The sequence below is a fragment of the Vulpes lagopus genome, chromosome 7, assembly GCF_018345385.1.
Source record: "Vulpes lagopus strain Blue_001 chromosome 7, ASM1834538v1, whole genome shotgun sequence".
Lineage (NCBI taxonomy): Eukaryota > Metazoa > Chordata > Mammalia > Carnivora > Canidae > Vulpes > Vulpes lagopus.
In genome coordinates this window covers 64,411,555-64,435,969 of record NC_054830.1, presented here as the reverse complement: position 1 = coordinate 64,435,969, position 24,415 = coordinate 64,411,555, and the positions used below count along the sequence as shown (strand labels likewise).

The following is a 24,415-nucleotide window of genomic DNA, read 5'->3' as shown; positions in this document are numbered from 1 at the left end:
TAGGAGGCACTGAATGTCTGTAACTTATATTTTGGAGGTTTTTTGTTCGTTTGTTTTTTTCCTCAGTTGCCCTTTTTGTTCCTCAAATCACACTGTAAACTAGCTCATCTCAGTGGTATATTCAGTAGCCTGAGGTTTTTATCAGCCCTCCCTGTACAGGCCCATTTTCATGTATTCGAACAGCCGAGACCACCAACTCGGCTTTGCTGTTTGGAAACCAGGAGTGGGGTTGGCGTCACACGTTTCACAGACGCGGGGTTCGGTGGAAGCCATAGGGGCCGCATGTGGCTCGGGAGTTCTCCTGAATGTGCGCGCAGGAGCCGCCCTCCTGGTTTGCTGTGTCTGGTACCGCGAATGTCTGACTTCTGTACCCAGAGTGCATTACACTACTCGCCACACCGCGGACGCTTCCAGCTCAGCAGGGACTCCCGCGTCCATCCGTGTTCATGTCCGTCTCACCTCAGACCCACGGCCCCTCTCCCCTCCCCCTCCCCGGGGCCCCCGGGGGTTCTGGTCGTTCTCTGGCCCACACCCTGTTGGGGGGGACTCCCCCCCCACCTGAGCCTCCTTCCACGACAGTAGTTGAGCATGGTGCCTTGCGGGCCAAACAGTTGTCGTCTTGAGGGGGGAATGGCATCAGGCCACACTGAACTTCAGGCTGTGCAAGATGGCTTTGCTCTCCGTGAGCAGTTCAGGTTCTACACACTCGGTCCAGATGCCAAGACGGTGGCCCCTCTGCCCTCCCAGAGGTGGTGGTCCTGTCGGGGTCAGCACGCCACCCCAAGCCCCCACCCCCAGCCCCGTGAGTAATGTGCTGGTGGCCCCGTGGCCCCCCACTCTCCGGTGCCCATGGCTGGGGGATAGATGGTTACACCGAGGGCTTCGGGCTAAGAACAGCCCCATCGTGGAGGGCTCCTTGGCAAAGGCACGTTTTACCATTTTGAGGGTTGACTTAAGTCCGCTCCATCCCTTCCTGGAAACAAAGCATTACTTAGCAGTGAGATACCTCGACTCCAAAAAGCACTGTACAACAGCCCCCTCCTCGGCTCGTGGCAGCTCGGGCAGTCAAGCTGGCTCAAAAACTCGAAAAGGCTCAGGACTGTAGACCAGAACGGTGTCCCTGGGGGCCGTGCCTGCTCGAGTCACCTCATGAGAACTGACCCAGCTTTTCCCTCCAAGCCTCGGACATACTGAAATGTGTCAGAACGGGCCGTCGGCACCCTCGCTCCAGCAGGCGGTGGTCTCAGGAACCAGTGTGCCCTTGCCTCTCCTGGAGAAGTTCTAGAGATTTCCCCCACGTTTCCAGCCGGGATCACACCACGAGGAGCCTCCATCTGCGCTGGACAGTCACCTGCTGTCACTTTCTAGAGAACGTGGGAGCATCCGCATACCCTTTGATCCAACCTTTGCGGACGTTCTGGAAGGTGGCTGCAGGGTTGCCCAGTGACAGCTGTTTTGCTTTGCTGCTGGGGAGCAGCCCTCGACCTGGCACTTGGAACCACGCGAGGAGGGACCAGAGCTGCCCACACTGTGTGGTTGGTGGGAGCAGGGCTGTTCTGGCGACACCCCATTGTTGGGCCAGTAGGTCAGGAAACAGACCTTTCTCTTTGTTGCAAAGCCATGGGAGGCCGAGCCTGGACGTGCAGTTAGAGCACTCGCAGTCTCGTGGGGACGCGGGCACGTCTGCCCTCCAGAATGAAAACTCAAGTCCGTCTAGTTACACTCTGGGTGTCGAGTTATCGGTGTCACCCCTGTTCTCTTCTTCCTCCCCACCTCCGTTCAACCCTCCGGGCTTGGCTTGCTCTGCAGGTAGAAGGTAGACCCCACTGGGCGCCCTGGAAGCTGCCTCGTGGGGCTGGCCCCATCCAGATACGGTGACAAGGTGGCAGGCGGTCCTCTGTCTCTTGCAGCCGCCGGTTCCTCAGAAACTGGGGAACTGTCACCGACAGGAAAGGCTGCATCAGGGTGCCCCTACGGTCGGCTTTCTCACACAGGCAGTTCCCAGAGTGCAGATCTCGCTGCAGTGAACCGCTTAGTAAAACCCAAAGATCTCACAGGTCCAGCCACTGGCGGCCCCTCGTTTCCAGCAATAGCCACCTGATCCAGATTCTAGTTTAGCCAAAGGATTGAGGTAGACTCTTCATCTCATCTCCCGGCACATCCCCTGGCGCCGACCGTCAGGAGGATGTGTCCTGCTCCCCGGTTCTGTGACCACAATGGGACTTCCCACTGCAGGCCCTCAGTTGCCAGCAGACCAGGGGATGGGACCGTTTCTGCCGTGTTCTTGGCCGCTCTGTGGTCTTCTGCTGGCTCGGACACAGCTCCCCTCAAGCCATTCCCAAGACAGAAATGGTCTTGTTTTGACATAGGTGGACCCCAGAGGGGAGATGGAGAAAACACCCCCTCCATCCTGCAGGGTGTTCTCCCCTCATCTCACATCCACTGGCTTCACACCCCCCCCCCACACTGTACCCCCCCCCCCCCACCTCCAAATCCCAGGCCAAGGACTGCAGCCTTCTGGGTGGTTGTTGTGAGCAAGGCTGGGCACAGATGCTCTTGTCCCAACACTGTTCTTCCCTCCCTGGGCCCGGGCCCAGCAGCCAGGCCTCAGATAGTGGTCAGAAACCAGGAAACAGAAACAGGAGGGCCACTTGAGCTAAGCGGCCCCTGCCGGTGCTTCCCCTTGGGGGGTCCAGGGCACAGAAAGCTGCTGCCCCGTCTGCGAGCAAGGAGGCTTGGCCCCCTGATGGCCTCCGGTTGGTGTTGGGATTGGCCCTCTGTGGGGACAGGGGCCGAAGGTTTCCTGGAGGAGAGAACCGTCCGAGGAAGGACTTCCTTTTTACACCGGGTCCGTAAGCTGCCAAGTGTTCTCCCCTTGAGTTTGCTCCTTTATCTCCTGCACTTTCAAGACACACCAGGGAAAAACTCTGCAAGGCGTGTTTTCCACTGTGAAGCCGAACCTCTGCCTTCCGAAGCCCCCCCCCCCCCCCCCGTGCTTGCACGAGGCCACCTGCTTCGGCCTGGCTCTGCCTGGACCCCTTGGGCACCTGGAGAGACGTCCGGGCCGCAGCACACACCCTCGAGGGTGCACGTTCCCAAGCAAGGTTTGCGAGGAAGCTGGGGTGCGGATGGAGAAGGGAGGTCCCGTGAGAAGCGGCCCAGAAGGGACCGTGCCTGGAGGTTGTCACCATGATGATGTGCTCGCAGAGACGGGAAGAGGGGGCGCCCTGGGCCTTGGGGACGGCGGCAACGCCCGTGTTCCCGGGATGCACCTGGCGGGGAGCCCCCAGGGAGGCGGAGTCGGGCTCGGGGTGTCCCCCCCGGAGACGGTAGGCGGGGGCTCCTGGCTCGGCCCCCCGGATCCAGCTGGGCCTACCCCGCTCTTCACTGTGGCTAATGTTTGCTAGGCCAGTTATGGTGAACCAATGATACGGTGTTGTGGTTGTTTGGTTTTTTTTCCCCTCTTATGTTTCCCTCCTGGGTTCCCCTCTTCAGGGTTTCCTGGAGGAGTTTGTTGCCGTCCTTCTGTTTTTCTTCCTCTCTCCCTTGGGTGTGAGGCCCGTGGTCAGCAGAGGCCCGCCTCTCCCTGGAGGGCCCCGTGCTTTCTGGGCGAGGAGGCACCTGCTCCTGCTCCGATGAGGGTGAAGATCCGTAGGGCACTGTCTGCTACATTCACGTCCCCGCCGCCGTCGCCGCCACCCCGGGTGTCGCTTTCAAGATCCAGCTCTGCACAGAGGAGGATCTGCTAGGTCTGCAGCTGGGCGTCCGCACCGGGACCCCCGAGGGTCCTTACGCACCCGCGCGTCCCCACCGGGCACCTTGACTCTTCGAACCAAAGTTCCTTAAGGGGCACAGCCCAGCCTTGTCCGCAACCTCAGGGGCCTCGGATCCCTGGGCGCTTCCTGAAGCCCAGGCTGGCAGAGACCGGGGGTCCGAGACCGGCCGGAGGGGGCCTCCTCCCGCAGCCCAGGTGCCAGCCGGTCCCCGCCCGGGGCCCTCCCACGGTGGCCCAGTTCCGGGCGGCGAGCCACCTCGGGGGCCCAGGTGGGGCCGGGACTCGCCGGCCAGGACAGAGGGGACCCGCCGGGCGGCGCGTCCGGGGCCATTCAGATCCCAAGCATCAGGAAATCATTTTGTACAACCACCCGAAGCAGAGATATTTTTTAAAAAGCGTAAATTATTTTCGGTTGTTTTCTGATCCTTTTTCTTTCTCTTACCCCCCTCCCCACCTCCGCAACGTCACATCGGTGATTCTTTCACATCAGGTAAATCTCGAGAAAGCCTTGGCGCCCCTCCCTCCCGCGCCCCGCTCAGTAACCACGTGCGTGCACCCCCGTCCTTTCTCAGTAGTTAAGACGTTCTAGGCAATACCATGGGCACATCTGACTGTGTCTCTCTCTCTCTCTCTCTCCGAGTGCAAGAAACTCAAGTCATCTTAAAAAAAAAAAAATACAAAAAAAAATTTACAAAAAAACAAACACAAAAAAAAATATCTTTTTTAGGCCAGAGTTTTCTACAGGTATTAATGAATATTTTTCTTAATCCTTATAAGTTTTATGTGTTTAATATTTCTTAATACCGGTAGCATTAATTTATACTTTTGTAGCAACACAATATTTTTATAAACAGCCAGTGCTTGGCTCCAGTCTCCACGAGGGGTTTATGCAGGGCCATCTTGGGACTCTGTGTACCATGTACTGTATTTAAAAAAAAAAAAGTTACCTAGTGTCACCCTTGCTGTGTTAATTAACAAAAGACGTTGTTTGCGGTCTCCTGTGTCGTTGGTGTGGATCCAACAGCTCTCCAAGGAGTCACGTTGCATGGGGGTTGAGTTGACGGTTCTTGTGATCTGTAAAACCCCCGAGACCAAACTTGAGGGTTTATTTAGGGTTTTCTGTTTGTCCTTTGGGTTTTTCGTTTCACTTTGTTTTGGTACCGTTATCTCCATTTACAGCCAAAATCAGTTTCGTGATGTTTAAAACTTTTTCTGATGTCAAATGGAGGAAAGGAACAGGAAAAAAAGAAGAAAAGAAAAAAAAGATTTTTACAGAGTAATAAAATTTAAAACTGAGCTGTTTAAATGTTGCTGTTTTTACCTGTCTGTTCTCGTCCGAAAGTGGGCCATTCCCAGGAAGAAGAGGAAGGTTCCACTTGGTTCCTTAAATCGCCAAAAGCCCTAGCCCAGAATTCACCCCCCAACCCCCCCGAATTCTTGCAACATTATTTCCCAGTTGGTTGATGCCAAGGCAAAAAGACATCCTTTTAATGGTTAGAGAGGATCAGTTACTTAAATGATTTCATGTCGGTGTTGTATTTATGGTTTTACAATAAAACAACCTTTAGGAAGATGGTGGTGTGTGGTGGTCTTTCTTCGGTTTGGCGTGGGGCCATGTCACCCAGTGAGGAGCGGGGCCCCTGGGCGTGACCGGGCCGGAGTCGGTGCCCAGGGACGCGGCGGGCCCGGGGGTCAGCCCCTAGCCGAACCCGGCTCAGCCCACGGGGCCTTGCTTGCGGAGACCATCGGCCCAGGGAAGAGGGTGAGCTTGACCTGAGTCCCTCATGTCCACTGTTTGCCCCTCGTGACCCTGTACCCAGCAGCCTTGGATGACGCCTGTGACCCACACGCGTGTGCTTCGGGGCACTGGCCTGGGCGGACTTCACAGGCCTCACCCAGAGCCTCACACCCAGACACGCACACATCGGTGCTTCCAGTCGAGCTGAGGGCAAGTCCGAGGAGAGAAGATGCCACCAGAAGGCGAGCAGGGCCTGAGGGGCCGCAAGGGTGACCCCTGAGACCCAGCGGGTGTGCGCTGTCCGACGCTCCGCCCCAAGGCCCACTGTCTTGCCTCGGCCACCGCGCTCTCCCCGGGCAGGGTGTGCTTCGTGGCCCATCAGCTGCCCCGGGAGCACGGGGAGCACGGGGAGCAGGCTGCGGGCTGCAGGCCGGGCCCCTCGCGGGGGATGTGGGCCTTCCCATGGGCGATGCCTGCAACGTGGACCACGGGGACCTCTCGCAGGAGCGGCTGGCGTGTCCTCAGGGAGGTCCCACGCGGGGCAAGACAAGTGGGGAGTCCTGGCGGCTGAACAGGCCCTGCCCCGGGAGCCGGGAGCTCGGCGTCGCGGTGCCAGAGGGCCCAGGGCGAGGCCCAGACCTCCCCGCGGCCCAAGGGCCAGCCTCGGGCCGTGGAGGGGACGTTACTAAGCAGCCCTGGATTTGGTGACAGGTGTGACCAGTACCGTTAAGGTGAGACTCCCCAGGAACCACGGGATTACAAAAACATCCCTGACGAGCCAGCACCGCACCTCCCAGCGGCAGGTGGCCCGCGCTGGTCTGTGCGGCGCGCGGGGGCGGGGGACAGGCCGGCCGTAGGACAGGTGACCTCGGTTCGGGCGGAGAGCCTGTCTCTTCCCCGAGCGCCTCGCCTGTGTCCTGCCCGAGAGGCCTGGCGGTGGCCCGTGACCGGCACCATCCTCAGGACCGGCCTCTGTTGGCGGCTGGAATCCCAGGCCTGGGCCTTCGGGGTACGCGGGGGTCTTCGTGGGGTCCGGCCCAGCGGGCCGCCCGGCCTTCCGCAGTCCTCGTCCCTGCCCCGGGGCTCGTCCCCTCCCTCCGTCCTTCCCCGCGGGACTCCAGCCCGTGGGCTAGTGGCCCAGGACGGCCCCTCGGGCGCTGGTCTCCCCCGGGAGGGGCGCCTGCCCCGCCTGGCCGCGGGCCTGCTGCTGCCTCGGGGCCCGGCTCCGCTCGGGGCTCCCGCAGTCGCCCCCTTAGGCCGAGTCGGTGCCGGAGCCACCTGGGCCATTGGCCCGTCTGGCCCTCGCTGGTCACCCCGGATGCCCCAGACGCCGCGGAGGCCCTGAGCTCCTGCCGGGCAGCCCAGCCGGGACGGGGCTGTGGCCACGTGAACGTGGGACTGGGAGTCGGGGCGGCCCGGACCCGCGCGGGGCCTCGCTCCCAGGGCAGTGTCGCCTCCTGACCCAGGGGCACTGTCAGGCTCCCCAGGACACGGACGCGGGGCTTTCCTTCCCGCTCTTCCTTTCTGGCTTTATTCATACAGCCCCGCGGATACCGCGAGTAAACAGAACTGGGATTTACGTCTGGTCCTTTGATAGTTGCACGTCCTGGGGACTGTTCTACTACATTTTCAACACGTTTTTCATTTCGGGGGGAAGCTGGGGCTACTCCCGCCGCCATCCCCAGCCCTGTCTCCCCCGCCCCGCCCCGCTACCTCGGAACACTCGCCAGGACGGTGAACAGTCACGACTCGGGATTTCAGGAGCCTCCGTTGGGTTTTTATTTTGAGCTGAGGTCGCTCGGCCCGGCCTGCCGTGGGGGACGGGGCGGGCAGGGGGACGGGCACATGGTGGGCATGTGAGCGGGCACAGGGGGGGCACCGGCCTGCGCCCCTGCCCTGCTGTGTCCCGTGGACAGGTCCGCTGGGTTAGCGCAGCAGCTCCTCGTCCCCTGCGGACACAGAGAGGCTCGGGGGAGCAGGTGCAGGGTGTGCCCAGGGGTGTTGGGGGCGGGGGACACTCGGGACGGGGATGCCTGGTGGGCAAGGGGAGGCCGCCGGGCTGACTTGGGACCCGCGCCTGAAGCCAGAACCTCCCGCTTGCCGGAGACTTGGGGTCTCCAGAACGCGTTGCCCAGGGGGACCTGGGTGCTGGCCCCTGCCAGTTTACCCGAAGCGCCCTTCGCCCGGGGGATGAGACCCGGAGGTCCGCTGGCTGCCGCCCCCCGGAATGCCCTGCTGCTGGTGCCCCCGCTCGCCGATCGGTGACGTGCCGGTGGCCGCGCCCTGAGTGCACCCCGCCCCGTGGGGCCCCCCAGCTGGGCCCTCTGACCCATCTCACGGACAAAGCATCGGGGCTCAGCCTGGCACCTGCCCAGTGCGGCCGGCCCGCGTGGGGCCCCACGGGATGGGGTTTAGCCCCCGCCTACAGGTGGGGGGCGGGTGGGCAGGTCCCCCGCTGGGCCCGACGTGCCCCTCCACACCGGCGGGGGCCCACCTACCGGCGCCCGGGGCCCCGCAGTACTCCTTGCACTCCTTCTCCGAGTAGAACTTGTTGCCGTTGCCTTGGCAGCCCCCGTACACGAAGCTGACGCACCTGCCCTGGACGGCGTCGTAGGCCCAGAGGCTGTGGTGCATTCGGCAGGGGCCGGGGACGATGGGGAGGGTGCAGGCCGCTGGGGGGCGGAGGGGGCGGGCGTCAGCGGCCCTGAGGCCCGGCAGGCCCGGCTCGGCTGGACACCCAGGGGCTCCTCTAGGGCCGGAGCTGGGGCCCGGGACAAGCAACCCTTCGCCTGGCACACCCGCGTCCGAGCGTGCAATTCCCATGACTCGAGAAGCCGGCCCTGGGCTCCCACCCCGGTGTCGTCTCCGGGGCCCGGGGGTGCGGGGCACAGAGGTGAGGGGCCGGCGCTCACCCACGGTGCGGCAGGTCTGCAGACACTCCTTCTCGGAGGCGAAGTTGTTCCCGTTGCCCAGGCAGCCACCGTACTGGAAGGTCTCACAGGCCATGGAGGAACCGTTGTAGAAATACCTGGTGACCATCCCCAGGCAGGGGCCTTCCGCGTGGTCCAGTTGGCAGGCATCTGCGGGGGGCCGGCGGCAGCACCGACTGAGTGTCGCGGTGGGCCCGGCGCCAGCCTGGGTGCTGACCGTGCCCCATCTCGTCTGGTTTGCCCCTCTGCGCTCAGAGGGGTCGGTCAACTCATCTTAGGGATGAGGACATTGGAGGCAGGGTGACCCGCCCAGGAGCACACAGTGCTGACATTCAGAACCATGATGCGCCTGCTGGACCCCAAATCAGTGCCCGTTCTACTCCTTAGCCCAGCAACCCACACACCCACCACCCACCACCCGCCCTGTTGGTCTTGTCTGTCCAGAGACTGTGATCGTAGCAGGTGACAGCCCATTCGCCAGGCCCCGGCCAGCCAGCCTCACCTCTGCCCTGGGGGTCCTATTGCCATGCCCCTGCTCCCCTCGTTCCTGCCCCTGAAATGCCGTCCTCCATAGAACCCACCCTGGGTACCTGGGCGAAGCATGAATCCCCCTTCATGTAGGAAGTACTCCGTGGTCCCCTGACCCTCCATCCTGAGCTCCCCCAACCCCTCCGCTAACCTTCCCTTGGGGCCCATCAATTCCTTCCCTGCCTGCCTCCCCTACTAGGCCACAAGTTCCAAAAAGACATGGGTTTGTCTCCCTGACCCCAGTACCCTCCACAGGGTGAGGCGGGCTCAGTGTTGGCTGAGCAAGGTGGAGAGTGAGTCCTTCGTGAACACCGTCAACGACACAGAGCAGCCTCACGTCCTCCCCCAACTCGCCCCCACGAAGGCCCTGATGGTGAGCCCAGCAGGCCGCCGTCTTCTCGTCCCGAAGCAACCAAGGCTGGAGGCCACGCAGTGGTACGGACGAGGCCAGAGCTCGCTTCTCCTGGAGCTGCGAGTTCCTGAGCCCAGGGGCCACCCCCCCCCCCGCCCCCGACCCTTGGCACCGCACAGAGGCCTTGATTTACCTCTTCTAGTCCCAGGCCTTAACCAGCAGACAAATAACAAAGAGACATCGTGACGATGAAGGCAGCCCGGGTGAGCCGCCCACGGGCCCTTCCTCTAGGGAGCATGACAGAAGGGGGTGGAAAGGCGAGTGGCCATTACCTTCCTTCTTGTGGACAGTGTTTACTAGTTGCCCGGCGCCCGATCCTTCCTCCTCCTGGGGCAGCACAGCCCGCCGGGCTCTCTGCAGTAGAGAGAAAGAGAAGCTGTTGCAAGGACCTTGCCACTATCGCTCACCTGCAACCCTGGAACATATAGACAGACCATGAGCTTTGGGGAACAGGGTGTAGACGACAGCCCTGTTACTATATGATTAAGCGACTGTCTTCCCCAAAGCGTCAACCTGAATCCCAGAAGGGGCATCCCAGGCCAGGTTTCTGATCTGAAAAGAAAATCAGAACCGTGAAGTAAAGCAATACCCCGGTGTCCAAATTCTAGTTGAAATGTCCAAAGGAATAAAATAATGGTGGGAAAAAACTATCTGAATTGGAAACGAGGGAAGGGCAGCATTCCTGTGCTAGGAGCTTGAAGGCATTTCTACACGGCGGAGTATACGGATGTGACTGGCTTGCAGGAGGGCCTGGCCAGACCATCATCATTAGCTGCCTACAAAGGAAAAGCCACCCGGAGAGTATGGAGAAGGGACCTCGAGACAGACCCTAACACTTCGAACTGTGGTGACAAGGACTGAAGAGCAGAGCAGGATGCCAAAGAGGGCCAAGGCTCTCTGCATGTACTACAGCCCACTGAGGCAGGATCTCGGGGGCCATTAGGGATGAGCAGGGAAACTGCCAGCCAACAGGCGGTCTCTCTCCTCAAGACAGATCCGGTATCTGAGAAAGATCTGTAGTAACCTTCAACATTGCCCTTCTCCTTTGAAGGTGTGACTAAAAGCCACGATCGGGGACTCCCCACTGTCAAGCTGGTGGCACACAGGCCTTCCCTGGGAGGGCGAAGGAAAAGAGAAAACTTGTGGAACAACTCAAAGAATGCAGCTGCTCAGAAGAATCAGGCTGAGCTAGAGAAATTCTCCACCAGAGCCAGGATGACAGTAAGAAGCAGGAGAAAACTTAAATCATCAATGAAATTCAAGACGACGCTGCATCAATAGCACAGGGGCCAACAGTTATGGAAATGAAACGGAGGAAATAACCAGACACGGAAAGGATTTCGTTGACTTGAACCACACGGTAGACATAAGAAACTGCAGGTCAGTGATTCTAAGAAAGACATTCACATAGTAGGAATTCTAGAAGGAGAGGGGATCGATATAGAAATCCTAGAAGAAAACTTTTCGGAGTTGAAGAAAGACTGGAGTTGTCCAATTATCAATAGGGATCAAACGGAATGTGGCAAAATGAATGAAGAGCCTCGCCTAGACATTTCCTAGACACAAAGGATAAGGAGCCCAGGAGCCCTTGGAGGAACTAGCAGCATCTGAGGGTCCTAAGGGGAAAGGTGGTACCCCGGGATTCTGTACTCATCCAAGGGGTTGGCCATGCCATAGACAGACAGCCAGACATCTTCACACGTCAGGATCCAGCAGTTTCCCATCCACGTGTTTATCCAGAACAAAACAAAACAAAAAATCCCTGCTACTTCTAGAAATATTCCAGGGTACCTGGCTGGGGGCTCAGGTGATAGAACATGTAACTCTTGATCTAAAGGGTGTGAGTTTGAGCCCCACGTGGGATGTACAGATCACTTAAAAATCTTAAAATATATATATATATATATATTCCCACTGATTGAGAAGCGGATCTAAGTGCAAGGAAACAGGTGATGGGACAGCAAAGATATGATGGTAAAAACCATAGAGCCAATCAAACTGAGAGTTGAGGCTAAATGACTGTTACGATGGTCACACAACTTACTGTAAATGTCCAAAGTAATTCTCAAAAGGTGGACAATATAAACATCGATCTCAGATCACATCCACAAAGACAGACATGTGGGAAGCCTGCAAGGAAGAAATGGAAGTGTGCTCCATTTCTCTTTTTGTGCAAGGGGAGTCATTATTTATGGTTTCATTCTTGACACTGATAAAGAAATACAGACCCCCCCCACCCCCGAGATCTGGATGAAGGTGGCAGATTGAAATTCCCCTCCAAATTGCCTTCTTCAATACCTAACAGGAAAAAAAAAAGAATCCAGATGTTCATCAGCATCACTCAGTCAAGGAAAGGGGCATAGTTTAAAGCAAAAACCAGGATTGTTGATGAAGGAAAGAAATCAAATATTTTTGGAGCTGACAGAATGGTCAGCTCCTAGCTCTGCCCTCTAACTCCCAAACCATCAAATTTTTGATAATTCTCCCTAAGACTCCCAAATCCTGAGAGAAGGGAATTGAGGGCCCCTCTCTTTTTCTTCTTCTGACAAGAGCGGTGAAGATGACTTCTGGGAAGAAAAGAGGAAACGGACCAGAGGCTGATTCTCTCTAAGTGTAGGTTCTGGGGCAACACGATCTAATGCTCCGGGGGTATTGACAGTTGTGTGTCCCTGCCCCAACCGGGGGCCATGAACCCCACATAGGACATTTAGAAGTTCTTCAAAAGAGAAAGCAAGCAAGGGTATTCCAACCAAGGTGGCGCACCCAAGGAGAGCTCTTCCACCCCTGTCCCTTCCCACCCTTTCCTTGGACTTCAGAAAGGTAGATGGAACACAAAGTCCCCAGACCTGAGACTACGTCTGGGTAGGAGGACACTCGGCTCAATGTTAGTGGGGAAAGGGTCAAGGAGCAAATGAAACCCCCACCCCACCGCATCAGAACAGACGGCAAAAACTAAGCAGGCGCAAGAGAAAAAGAAATGGTACAGGGAATCCAGCCCCGTGTCTGAAAGAGGACATCGCCTGAAGCAGAGAAAGAGCTGAACGGTGGTGGCCCTTGTCACCACGGCCTAGACGTCCCCTCGGGAATGGACCTGCATTCCCAGCTGAGCCGGCACCCCCTGTTGGGGACTGCCTCTGCTCACGGGACCCCTCTCGCTCGAGGTCGTGCTTCCTCCCCAGACTGATGGACCTGGGGGCCCCTCGGCGCCCTCATGGGACAACTCCAAAGGGCCCTCCCAGTTCCAGAGCTCCCACAGGGCTGACTGAGGCACCGCGAGCACCTCACAGCTCTGCTTCTCCTTCTGCTCACTCCTCCCCTCATCCCTTCCTTCCACAGGTAGGGGTCCAGGAAACCCCACCTACGACACCAACTTAGGAGAAGACGTAACTCAACAAGCAGACGGACATTCCTCAGTGGCCTCAAGCTGCGGAATACTCCTTAGTGAAAACACGTATTTATGAAGACAAGACTCAAAGACAAAATGGTAAACAGAGTAAGGTGAAAAGTGAGAACTCGGGCCCTAGATAAACAAATTGAGAACCAAGACTAGATTCATCCAGAGCTAGTGAATGAGTCAGAAACAGCAAGGAACAGGACGGATGCTGCTAAATGGAAGGACTGTCCCAGAAGAAAGGCTGCTGAGAATCCCAGGGAGTACGGGCGACAGCAACGAGAGAACACCTAGTACGTGCGGACGACAAACACGCCCCAGGAGAGAGCAGGTGTTCCCGAGGTAGCAAAACCCAGGAGGGGAATGGAAGGGGAATTCCGAATAGTGCCAGAGAGCCCCCTAGGCCAGGATGCAGTCTGGGGACCGAAAGAGCACACTGTGCGCCAGAAAACTTTGATGTGGACTCTCAACGCCAAGACATGCCCTGGTTGGGATGCCGACTGCAGGGCTCCTGGCGGGCTCCGTCGGTAGAGCACGCTACTCTTGATCTCAGGGTTGTGAGTTCAAGCCCCATGTTGGGCTTAGAGCCTACTTAAAAGGAAAAAAAAGGAAAGGAAAAAAAAAAAAGATGTAGGTTATCTTCAAGGATAAAGTTTGCCCAGGCATCTGGGCAGAAAGAAGCAAACTGCTTACAAGGAGAAGAAATATCAGAGCGGCCTCAGGCTCTCCCAGAGCCATGATTCGTGCTGAAGAAGAACGCAGCGGTGCAGAGCACGTTGCAAGGGAAGGGAAGCATGACCCAGGAATCTGATGCCCAAGCAAAATGCCATTCAAGTATGAAGGCAATGGGCAGGCTTCCTCAGGCAAGAATTCAGAGATTAAAACTCCTAGAGCGTGCCCTGAAAACACCACTTGGTGACGAAACGGCGTTAATTAAGGGATGAATAGAAATCAGTAACTCGGGAATGGAGAGGCCGTGGTTGTGTTCATAGGCGTGAGGGTGGAATCCATTAACCTACAGAGCTCGTCTTCAGGGCCTGGGGAAGGTGGCGGCAGCTGCTTGCTTGGAAGCGCGAGAAGCCCACTCATTTTTTTAAAAATTCAAATAAAACTACACCTAATAGCTTTTAAGACCTGGAATCTCAGTTACAATGCCATTTCCTAACACTATGCCCAAATCTGTGCATCGCTCGCTGGAACATTCCTTCTATCCGTCCTCCTCTCCACATGTGGGCGCGTCACGATTCCTGGAATAATGCGAATGCTGGTAGCTTTGGGTGGTGGCATTTTTTTAAAACTCTTATTTAGATATGTTTCTGCCTTATTTCAACTCTTTCTTATTTATTTTTAAACATTATTTATTTTTATTTTTAAATTTCAATTCCTTATAATGAGCATATGTCAGCTTTATAAGATCAGTGGTATTTTCTCTTTAAAAATACAGGCGCCTAAATTAAAAAAAAAAAAAAAAAAAAAAGGGATCCCTGGGTGGCGCAGCGGTTTGGCGCCTGCCTTTGGCCCAGGGCGCGATCCTGGAGACCCGGGATCGAATCCCACGTCAGGCTCCTGGTGCATGGAGCCTGCTTCTCCCTCCGCCTGTGTCTCTGCCTCTCTCTCTCTCTCTCTCTCTCTCTGTGACTATCATAAATTAAAAAAAAAAAAATACAGGCGCCAACAGACAACATGTTAACGGTATCGATTCTATGTAGGAATAAGGACGCTGTTATCTTTTTTTTTACTTTCTTGTATTTTTAAAAAATTTTCAGACCTGTATCTGATATATTTAGAATATGTACTTGTTTAGAAACATAGCCTTGAAAGTTTATATATATAAGAAATATATATTTATGTATATAAATATATACAAATATACACACCCGCACACATAATATACACACGCAACAGTAGGATAAATTAGGATGTATCATTTCCAAATAATCACAGAAAAAAATGAAGAAAGCTTAATCAATATGGTAAAGGCAGGAAAATAAAACAGAAGAGTAACGAAGCCCAAAAAAATCAAAAGGCAGAACAGGAGAGGCGAGTTGGTTGAGAAGCTGCTTGCTCTCAGGTTTACTATTTTTTTAAAGGTTTTATTTAATTATTCATGAGAGATACATAGTGAGAGGCAGAGACACAGGCAGAGGGAGAAGCAGTTCCCCGCAGGGAACCCAACGTGGGACTCAATCCCGGGACCCCAGGATCACGCCCTGAGCCAAAGGCAGACACTCAACCACTGAGCCACCCAGGCGTCCCCCCCCCTTTTTTTTTTTAGAGCTCAAATCACTTTATTTTTTATTTACTGAGTACTGAGCACCGTTATTTTGTCACTGAGTACTGGCCTGGTTGTAGGCAGTACGGGGCTAAGAAGCTTTCCGACACGTCACTGAATTCTAGCACGTGGAAGGTAAGGGTAGCTACCCCATTTCACAGAGAAGGAAAGTGAAGTCTGGATGGGGCCGCACGTGGCCCAGATGGCAGATCTGGGATTGAGCCCTGCGAGTGTCGGCCTCAAGGCTCCAGGCCTATCACTGTCTTCTCTCAACTCCGCTCAGTGACCCCACCCACACACCACCGCAGGATCTAAGCTAGGACAGCAAAAATCAGGCAGGAGGGGTGGGGATAAAGCGGGAAAAAGGGGAGCTCACCATGTATGGAGAAGGCTCTGGTTCCTGCTCGCCGGGGACACACTCACCTAGGTCAGGACGGGGGAGAGAGGTGAGCAAGAGGGCTTTGTTTCTTCCATACGGTGATCACGTGTGCCAGGTGGGCACTGCGCTAGGAACTGCCTTGGGCATTAGCCCCCTTCACGGATGGCTCATTCGTTGGTGGCCGTCATTGCCGTCAGCACCATCACGAGCCCAGCGATGGCTAACATTTATCGAGCACTCACTAGACACTGGGCGCAGCGCTATTGTATTTAACGGCTTTCTTTCATCGACTCCTCACGGCCACTATTACAAGGGAGGCGTTCCTACCTCCCATTTTACGGATGAGGACAGTAAGGCTCCGGAAGGTTGACTCCCCAGACGTCACACAGCTCACCTTGAACCTCAGAACTCTAACTCTGGAGCCCATACTCTTACCACCAACACTGAACTGCCTCCCAAGAGGCACCTACGGATTCTGGATACAACCTCACTTAAACAGGTGCACCAGGGTGGACGCTGAATCTCGTCTCGGCTCTGCTACGTATATGCTGTGTGCCTGGTTGCAAAGACAGGGGCTCCCCAGCTGCCCTCTCTGTAGCGGGCTGGGAGACCATAACCCTACTTAGCTCAGAGGGTTGTAGGAAATACCCAAGGGCTGGGAAGGCGTTCTCTGGGGGCTGTGAAGAATGAGGAGGGGACAGAAATGTGAGGTGGGGTGGGGAGCATCCACCTTTGTCGGCCATGGTGAAGATGGCATCCTCGGGGATGCCCACGCCCAAGGCGACCTCCCTGAACTCCTCCAGCAGGCTTTCTCGGAGCTGTGGCTGTCGCCCTGCAATGGGAAGCAGAGAAGATGCCCAGAACCCTGGGTGCCTGGGATGCCAGGGCCTGCGATTATTTTGCCCAGTGATTTTCCTTCCGAAGTTGAAAACTCGCAAACCAATGTGATCTCTTTAACGTGATTATGGAAAGATGGGCTCCACCGGAGGAGGAGGTGTCCCTCCCGGGCTCCCACCCAGGCCCCCCAAATCTCCACGTGTGGGCTCTTTCTGCTGGTTCTGTTAAGGGCCCGGAAGCTCTGGGATTCTCGGGGTCTGGAATTTTAAAGACCACAAGAGGTCAGAGACGGAGTTCTGGCTCCTGCAGGGAGAGTAAATGTCTCCACCTTTCCTGTAACTGGAGTTTTCTCAGAAGGATAAAGCCAAACTCTCGACTCTTTCCCCATTTCTGAATCTCAGACTTCCTCCTACTCGCAACTCCTGCGAGCTTATCTAGCCCCCGGCCCTTACCATAGAGCTTGGCAGTAATGGTGGGCCCGTGGTGGCGGCTGAATTTCTTGGTCAGAAAGATGGCGTACTCATCATAGTTGGTGTGGACCACATAGGACTCCATGGTGAGGTTCCACTCTGCACGGGGGATGCAGGAAGCCATGGGGATCGGTGGTCAGAAGGCTCTTCTAGCCTGAGGTCCTTCCCTGTTCCCCCACACATCATCTACTCAGCCGTCCTTCTGTCTATGCACCTGTCTCCTCCATATATTTCTCATGAATTCATTGACCATCACTCCACCCACCCATCCACCCATCCACCCATCCACCCATCCACCCATCCACCCATCCACCCATCCATCCATCCACCCACCCACCCATCCACCCATCCACCCATCCACCCACCCATTCATCCATCCATCCATCCATCCACCCATCCATCCATCCATCCATCCTCTCCATACATCAAACCATAAATCCATCCATTTCCTTCCTTTCTTCCTCCCTTACCTCCTCTCCTTCCTTCCTCCATCCATTAATCTATCAATTGATCTATTACATGACTGATTAACTCCTTACCTGCCATCCGTATATACATTCATTTACCAATCCTTTGCTGCTTCTCCTCTCGCTCGTTTTTTAATCCAACCATCCATCTCCCCAGGCATTCGTATAGTCAACCACTGATACAATTATTTGACACATAGAGCATATTTGTGAAACATGTGCTGGATGAATGAATAAATTCACGTCCAGGCCCCTCTGTCACTTGGCACCACGAACCCTGCCCACAGTAGGTGTTTAGCAAGCTCCTATCAGCCAACTCCGGATGCCTACCACGAGGCCTGATGAAATCTGCTACATGGATTATCCCCGGGACTCGGCACCATCCCTGTCATTCTGGATGCTCGAGAGAGAGAGAGAGAGAGAGAGAGAGAGAGAGAAGAAGAAGAAGAAGAAGAAGGAGGAGGAGGAGGAGGAGGAGGAGGAGGAGGAGGAGGAAGGGGAGGGGAGGAATGTCCAGGAAGCCTAGAGAACATCTCAGAACAATGGGAAGGAAGGCTTTAGGGGCGGAGAGAGCGGAGGCAGGAAGAAAGCGAGCCTCCGAGCCCCCGCGGGGTCAGGGTCTGTTCCAGCCCAGGGCAGACCCACGGCGACGCCTCCAGCTCAACTCACTGGGTTTGTGATAGAGGAACTTTCCCTTGGTGCCGGTTTTCTCGTAAGTCCCGGAGATCTCCTCGCAGGTGCCTCTCCTGGAGAGGGACAGACAGAAGAAAGGTCGCTACAGGCCACTGTCCCGACGCCCACTCTCTCGCAGGGTCCTCTCCTTGCTTTTTTTTTTTTTTTTTGAATTTGGAAAGGAACCCTCCCAGATGTCGCGTCTGAGCCTCCCACCAGGCCTAGGGGACCCATTCACACGCGAAGGGACAGAGGGACAGAGGGGCTAGTCCACGCCATCCCCTTGGTAGGACCAGCAAAGTATCTGCTTCCTTCGCCCCGCGCACTGACGCACGGGGAGGGAGGGTGACCAACAAACCCTTCCATGCGCTTGTCACCCCACGTCTCTCTGGCCCCAGGGCCCCCATCTGTGAAGTGGGGAGAATGAAGCCTCATGTGGGATCCTTGCGAGGACCCAACGAGATCCCCCAAACAGCTGCCAGCACTACGCACGGACCAGGCGCTGTTACGACGGCTGTGAATGAGCTTGCTAATGTTTATCCAGGGACATCTATGTGCCGGGCCCTGTGCCACATGCTGAGGATGCGGAGGAGGGCACGACGGGCTCTGTGGGCCCAGTGCCCTTACTACTGAGCGGGGCCTGGGGCAGGCCAGAGAGTAAGTGCCAGGCCAGGAGAAGCCACAGGAAGGCATGTCACCTGAACCTTGGGCTGCGGTGGGGGTGGGGGATGGCGGTCAGAGAGCGCTTCCTGGAGGAGGTGACACAGAACCGAGTCCTAAAGGATCCACAGGCATTAGCCCAGGGCGATGGGGAGAGGTTCTCCCAGTAGAAGGAACATCGGGGGCAACATGGTGGAGGGTTCCAGGAACTGAAAGGTCTACTTGGGTGGCTCACAGAGTACCTGGTGAGGGCTGGGAGGGGCCCGGGAGGCCACATCAAAGGAGGTGACTTTGGGCCACAGGGTGGGCTTAATCCGAGGAAAGGTTTAAGCAGACTTGAGTTTTCAAGAGTCTTTTGTTTGCTGGTAAAAGGTTTGAGACCGGAGGGAAGGGGAAGCTGTAGGGCAGGTGGCAGGGGTCAGGGCGGGGACGGGACAGACGGGAGAAGGGACAGCGCGGAGGGCCTGCAGAGAAAGGACAGGGCTTGAGGGTGGGCTGGCGGCCTGTGGCAGCGGAGAGAGGAATCTCGACCCCCGCCTCCCTCCGGGTTTCCAGGTCAGGTCCCGGGGGCTGGAGGGGCCCCGCCTGAGCCAAGGGACACCCAAGGATCAGGGCGCAGGCTTGGAAACAGGCGCGTGCTGGGGCGCTGGCCCCGAGGAGAGCCCGGTGGAGGGCGGCCAGGGGGCCGGGAGGGGGGGGCTCAGAGGCAAGGCCCGGCTGGGGGTGGCGATCATGAGTCTCCAGGCCCCCTAGCCCATCCCCTCACTCACCGCCAGCGCGTGCTGGTCATGCTGAGCTCCCGGTCGGTCGGCCCGTCGCCCAGCACCAGCGTGCTCATGGACATCCTGTCCATGAACTTCTTCAGCCACGGGCAGGTGGAGCCCACGGCCACGTGAAACCACTTCCCGTAGATCTAGGAGCAGCCACACGCTCTGAGGGTCTGCGCCGCCGGACCCCCGCCCCCCCCGTCCTCTGACCCCGAGGTTGTCCTGTCGCAGAGCCCAGGAAGCCGTGGGTGCAGGTGGGGTCCCGGGGTGCTGGGCGGAGGCACAGGATCTGTGCGGCTCCTTGAATGAGGCCAGATCCCCGAGGTCGAAGGTCATCCTCCACTGCTGCCCCCGCAGGGCAGGAGCCTTGTCCCGCTGTCGTCTCCTCCCACCCCCCACTCCGGGGACAGGAGCTCGCCCTGCAGGCAGCCCAGGGCAGTGCTGGAAAATTCTCCCCTCCCAGACCTAGCTCAGGTCCAGCCTGCTCCCTCTTTCCCGGGCGCTGAGGAAGGAGCCACGAGCCTCGAGCCTCGGGGCCTTGACGTCACTGCCCGCTCCCGTGCCCTCCACCCGCGGCCCTTGCTCGGCTCTGAGCACAGACAAAACCCGCAGCTGGAAGGGCCGAGCCAGGTCTGGCTCAAGGCCACCGAGGGCCCGGGGACAGCGCCCGGACTGGAAGGGGGTCCTGGGGCTCCCCACACGGTGCCCACGCAGCCCCCCTCTGTCCTGCGCCCCATCTCCCCACTGTCCCGCGTCTGCCCCGGGCCCCCTGGATCTCTATCGGCCGCCAGGCTGGTAACAGGGCTCATGGGAACAGGCGAGTGGCGGGAGGTTGGGGAGCCGGGAAGGGGCCCGGAAGTCGGGCAAAGCTGAGCCCCGCAGCGGGCAGCAGGAGCGGCCGCCGCACAAGGCCTTTCCCAGGGTGGGCTGCCCCGTGCGCTGGAAGGCCGAGGGCCCCCCGCAGCCCGGGGGTGCAGGCTCACTCGTGAGGCCCACGGAGCGGCAGGGGCACCCCAGACCGTCCAGGCAGGAAGCTCCCTCGGGGACCCAGCCCTGAGGTCCAGATTGGGCGCTCTCCCCCTGCAGGGCCAGCTGCGCGGACCCCCTGCTGCCTTGGCCGCAGACAGGCCGGCCTTACCCGGGAGAGGTCGAAGTTCTCCTGCACTTGGATGTCGTCGGGCGGCGTGAGCACAGGGCTGGCACTCGCGGCCAGGCAGGCGGTCAGCAGCAGAAACGGGGCCCCGAGACTCCACATGGTTCTGGGCTCTTCTCCGCGGTGGCACTCACAGGCTCGGTGCGGGGACAGAGGAGCCACCGCCTCCCTGCCCACAGCGGCTGCGAACTGAGGCTGGGGAGGGGGCCGCAGCTTGTAGGCGACTTTGGTATTTGCGCTCCTCGGCCTGAACCAATCAGGGCCCCAAGGCCAGGTCTGATCGATCCCTTGCAGTGTCCTGCCCGGGGTCAGTGGTCCCCAGGAGGCCAGAGTGGCTGTTTCAGAGGAGGCGTTGGCCAAACACAACCTGGCCCAGGGCTGGGTTCAGGCCCCAGAAAGGCTCCCCGCAGAGACTCGCCACCTGCTGCAAGAGGAGACAGCGACCCGCAGCCTTTCCCGCGGGGTCATCCACCTGGACCTCGCACTACCGTGAGCCAGTGGAATGAGCCCGATGGGGCCCCTGCCTCACAGGAGAAAACGGAGGCCCTGGGAGAAGCAGCGGAGACCACAGGGAGGCCAAAGGCCCAGACTAGACTGGCACTGAGGCACCCTGTCCCCAGAGTTCCCTCTCCGACCCCTGGCTTCCCCTGGCTTCCTGTAGCCCTAGCAAGTAATAGCGGGAATAATAATGATTTCCATAGCAGCTCCGGTCCCTGAGCACCTGCTGTGGGCCCGCTCTGCACCAACACTTCACGGAGCTCAATTCAGTCCCCACCACAACCCTAGAAAGTTGGTGCCATTTTTCCCCTTTAGAGAGAAAGGACTTGAGGGGCGCCTGGGGGGCTCAGTCGGCTAAGCATCTGCCTTCAGCTCGGGTCATGATCTCAGGGTCCTGGGATCGAGTCCCACATGGGGGGGAGAGGGTCCCCGCTCAGCAGGGAGTCTGCTTCTCCCTCCCCTCTGCCCACCCCCTTGCTGCTGCCCGTGGGTGCTCGCTCTCTCTGTCTCGTACTCTCAAATAAATAAATACATCTTAAAAAAAAGAAGAAGAAAGAAAGAAACTAAAGACAGGGACTGGAGTGTCTGAGGGGAAGGCGCCTTGCCCGGGTCCCCGCCGCGGGGAGGCAGAGCTGCTGGGACAGGCGGCCTCGGGTGGCGGCAGAGGTGGACTCGGGAGCCAGACCGCACCTGCGCTGACGCTGGGCGAGGGCCCTGTCCTCCCAGCACCGGGGCTCCCCATCAGCCGGCACGAAAGCGTCTGTAGCAGGTGGAGCACAGCGCCCCCTGCAAAGCTGGCGTCCCCGCGACCTCCCCCGTGGGTGCAACCTTAGGATGTGGTCGGGGCGGTGGGCCCTGCCCAGCGGGAGCGGGAGAGACGCCGGGGCTCAGGGACACGGAGGGACAGACCAGACGGGCAGGACGGCAGGGGGGCGGCCACAAGTCAAGGGCCTGCTGGCAGCCACTAGAAGCGAGGAGACAAGCAAGCAAGGCTTCTTTTCTAGAAGCTCGAGGAAGAGTGCGGCCCGACCGTCTGGTGGGGGACTTCTAACCTCCAGAAACGCGAGAGGGAGTACGCTTCTGTTGCTTTACGCGCCCAGCTGTGGTTCTCTGGGAGCGGCAGCGGCCTTCGGACACTGTTTGCTGTTGGTTAGCCTATGTATTTATTTATTTATTTAAAGGCTTTATTTATTTTTTTAGAGATTTTATTTATTTATCCATGAGAGATGCAGAGAGAGAGAGGGAGAGAGGTAGAGACACAGGCAGAGGGAGAAGCAGGCTCCATGCAGGGAGCCTGATGCAGGACTCGATCCCAGGACCCCGGGGTCACACCCTGGGCTGAAGGCAGCGCCAAACCACTGAGCCACCCGAGGATCCCTTCATTAGCCAATTTAAATGGAGGTTTTTAAAAACCCAGGCCTCTTTGTCCCCAAAGCTCAGACTCTTGCCAGGGCCGCTGCAGGCCCTCTGGGTGAAGAGAGGAACATCCCCCACTCACAGAAGGCCCCGCCCCCGCTACAGCTGGGCATGCCCCCTTCAGATGTGGGGGTTCCCGAAGCAAGGCCCACGTTCAGGTGAGAATCCAGGAATTCTGAGCCCTCCCCGCAGTGGCACCGGCAGGTGTGTCACATCCCTTTGTAAGAGCCACCCAATACCTTCCGGCCACCCAGCACTGGGGGCAAATATATCTCTATTCCTAAGTGAGCGTGTTCCCTTTGTTCCATCACCGAGAGCTTGGCCAGCGACAGCATTTTTCCCCCTTTTTGTTTTGGCCACCAGGAAGCTCAAAGCCACGTTACATGTTCAGTCACACCAACCATCTCGGCTTAGATTCCTGGGACAATTAGCTTCCCTCTTGTTCACAGGGCTTCTCGATCTCCCACGGTTTGGGTAGTTAGTGGTGGTGGTAGGAAGGCGGACTAAGAGGTGCTCCGAGAACTGGGAGCCAGAAGCCCTGACTTCTTTTCCGCTAACTCCGCGGAAGACCTTCCCCTCCGAGGCCCGCCTTCCCCATCTGTAGGCCGGAGCTGGCGGGCCCCGCTGCGTCTGCCAAGGGTCGAGTGGGGCAGGGGGTCAGAGCACTCCGTGGCCTGTCCACTGCCCTGCCCGGTGAGGGTCTCAGGTGCCATCTTTGGGGAGACCGAGCTGGCACAGCAGGAAAAACCAACAATGAATCAGCAGGAACAGGGCCCCCAACCCCCTGTCCCCCGTGAAGGTTGCCCACAGCTCCATGGTGGCTCGTCTGCTCTTCCCGGCTGGTCGGCACCGGGCTTGTCAAGGCCCCGGCCCCACAGGGAGGCTGGACCGCACCGGGGGGAAAGACAAACACTGGCCTCCTCCGCACAGGGCTGCTCATTGAGCCCCCAGCCTGTCCCGGGGGGCGGGGGGCGCCGAGGCCTGGATGTTGATCCCTTTGCCCGCCTTCGGGGATGTTTGCCCTCCTGAGATTATTAACCAGAGCAAACAGAAAGGGCAAACTCTTCCAAAGCCCACCTGGACTTTGAGCTGCTTTTTAAAAATTAACCCTGGACCGCCGGGGGATGCAAGGTCATCCGTGGTCTGGGGGTGCCGACCCCTCTTCCCCCTCTGGCCATTGGGGCGGGAGGGTGGAGGCTCCGGGGCCGCTGCCCTCCTGGGGGTGCCCAGGGCCCAAGAGTCCCCAGGAACTGGTCCCTCGGGAAGCAGTCCCAGCGGAGGGGAAGGGGCCTCCCCAGGCAGAAGGTGCAGCAGGAGTGGGGGGGGGTCATTGTCAGGTGGACATGGGGGCTCTGGGAAGGGATAGGTTCAAGGTCACCCAGCTTACAGCCGAGCTGGGGGTCACATCGGCCTGACCCTAGGGCCCAGGCCTTCTCCCACACTTACTCATTCACCAAGCTCGCTCTCCGTGCTTGGTGCTGGGGGTACGATGGAGCCCATGAGGGACCTCCCAGAGCTCACTCCCCGTGGGGGGGGGGTGCAGAGGCTAGAGGAGGGGAGCGTAACCCGCTGAGGAGTTCACCAGGCAAAAGTGCAAGGGGGCCCATGGAGGGAGGACAGGGTGCTCCAGGCAGAGGAGCAACAGCGGAGCCACGGAGGAGGCAGATGGAGGGACAAAGAAGCATCTGGAAAGCAAACTCCAATGAGCCAAGCAACCAACCATCAAAACTACGAGCTGGAGCTTGGGGGGTGGGGCGAGGCAAGTGGGGAGAGCCAGGTGGGGAGGGGGCCCACCTGCTGGGCCGGTAACCTGGGGTGTGTGGGGAGTGCAGGTGGGAGATCCCAGAAGAGGTAGGAATGGGAGATCCCGGAAGAGGTAGGAAAGCACCTGCCCAAGGGGGCTCCAGGAAGGAGGGACTCCAGGAAGGGGTGGGACTCAGAGCAGGGGTGGCGGGGGCGGCAGGGGGCCCTTCCTTCCCCACGAGGGGGTATCCAGCGCAGGCCTTGCGCAGATAGCTGGACTCGGAGTGTGGCCTGTCCACTCGTGGTG

The 24,415-nt window shown here is 58.1% G+C and overlaps 1 protein-coding gene across 1 annotated transcript; it reads right to left on the bottom strand.

Moving 5' to 3' along the window:
• Positions 1-7,268: 7,268 nt before the first annotated feature.
• On the bottom strand, positions 7,269-20,646 carry LOC121495362 (alpha-1-microglobulin/bikunin precursor). Its single transcript, XM_041762728.1, has 10 exons — positions 20,437-20,646; positions 19,302-19,444; positions 17,869-17,945; positions 16,715-16,831; positions 16,156-16,257; positions 15,423-15,469; positions 9,656-9,737; positions 8,426-8,593; positions 8,012-8,185; positions 7,269-7,462 (listed from the first exon to the last, which is right to left on the bottom strand). Exons 1-10 carry the CDS (start codon positions 20,551-20,553, stop codon positions 7,440-7,442), a joined length of 1,050 nt encoding a protein of 349 aa, XP_041618662.1. The 5' UTR covers positions 20,554-20,646; the 3' UTR covers positions 7,269-7,439.
• Between the last annotated feature and the right edge of the window lie 3,769 nt (positions 20,647-24,415).

Bases quoted from the DNA above. Each gene is read 5' to 3' on its own strand.
- LOC121495362 (XM_041762728.1), bottom strand. From the start codon at position 20,553: ATGTGGAGTCTCGGGGCCCCGTTTCTGCTGCTGACCGCCTGCCTGGCC. The intron at 9,738-15,422 runs GTGAGCTCCCCT...TCTCTACTGCAG, and splicing joins CAGAGCCTTCTCCATACATG to AGAGCCCGGCGGGCTGTGCT. The intron at 8,594-9,655 runs GTAATGGCCACT...GGCCCCCCGCAG, and splicing joins CACTGTCCACAAGAAGGAAG to ATGCCTGCCAACTGGACCAC.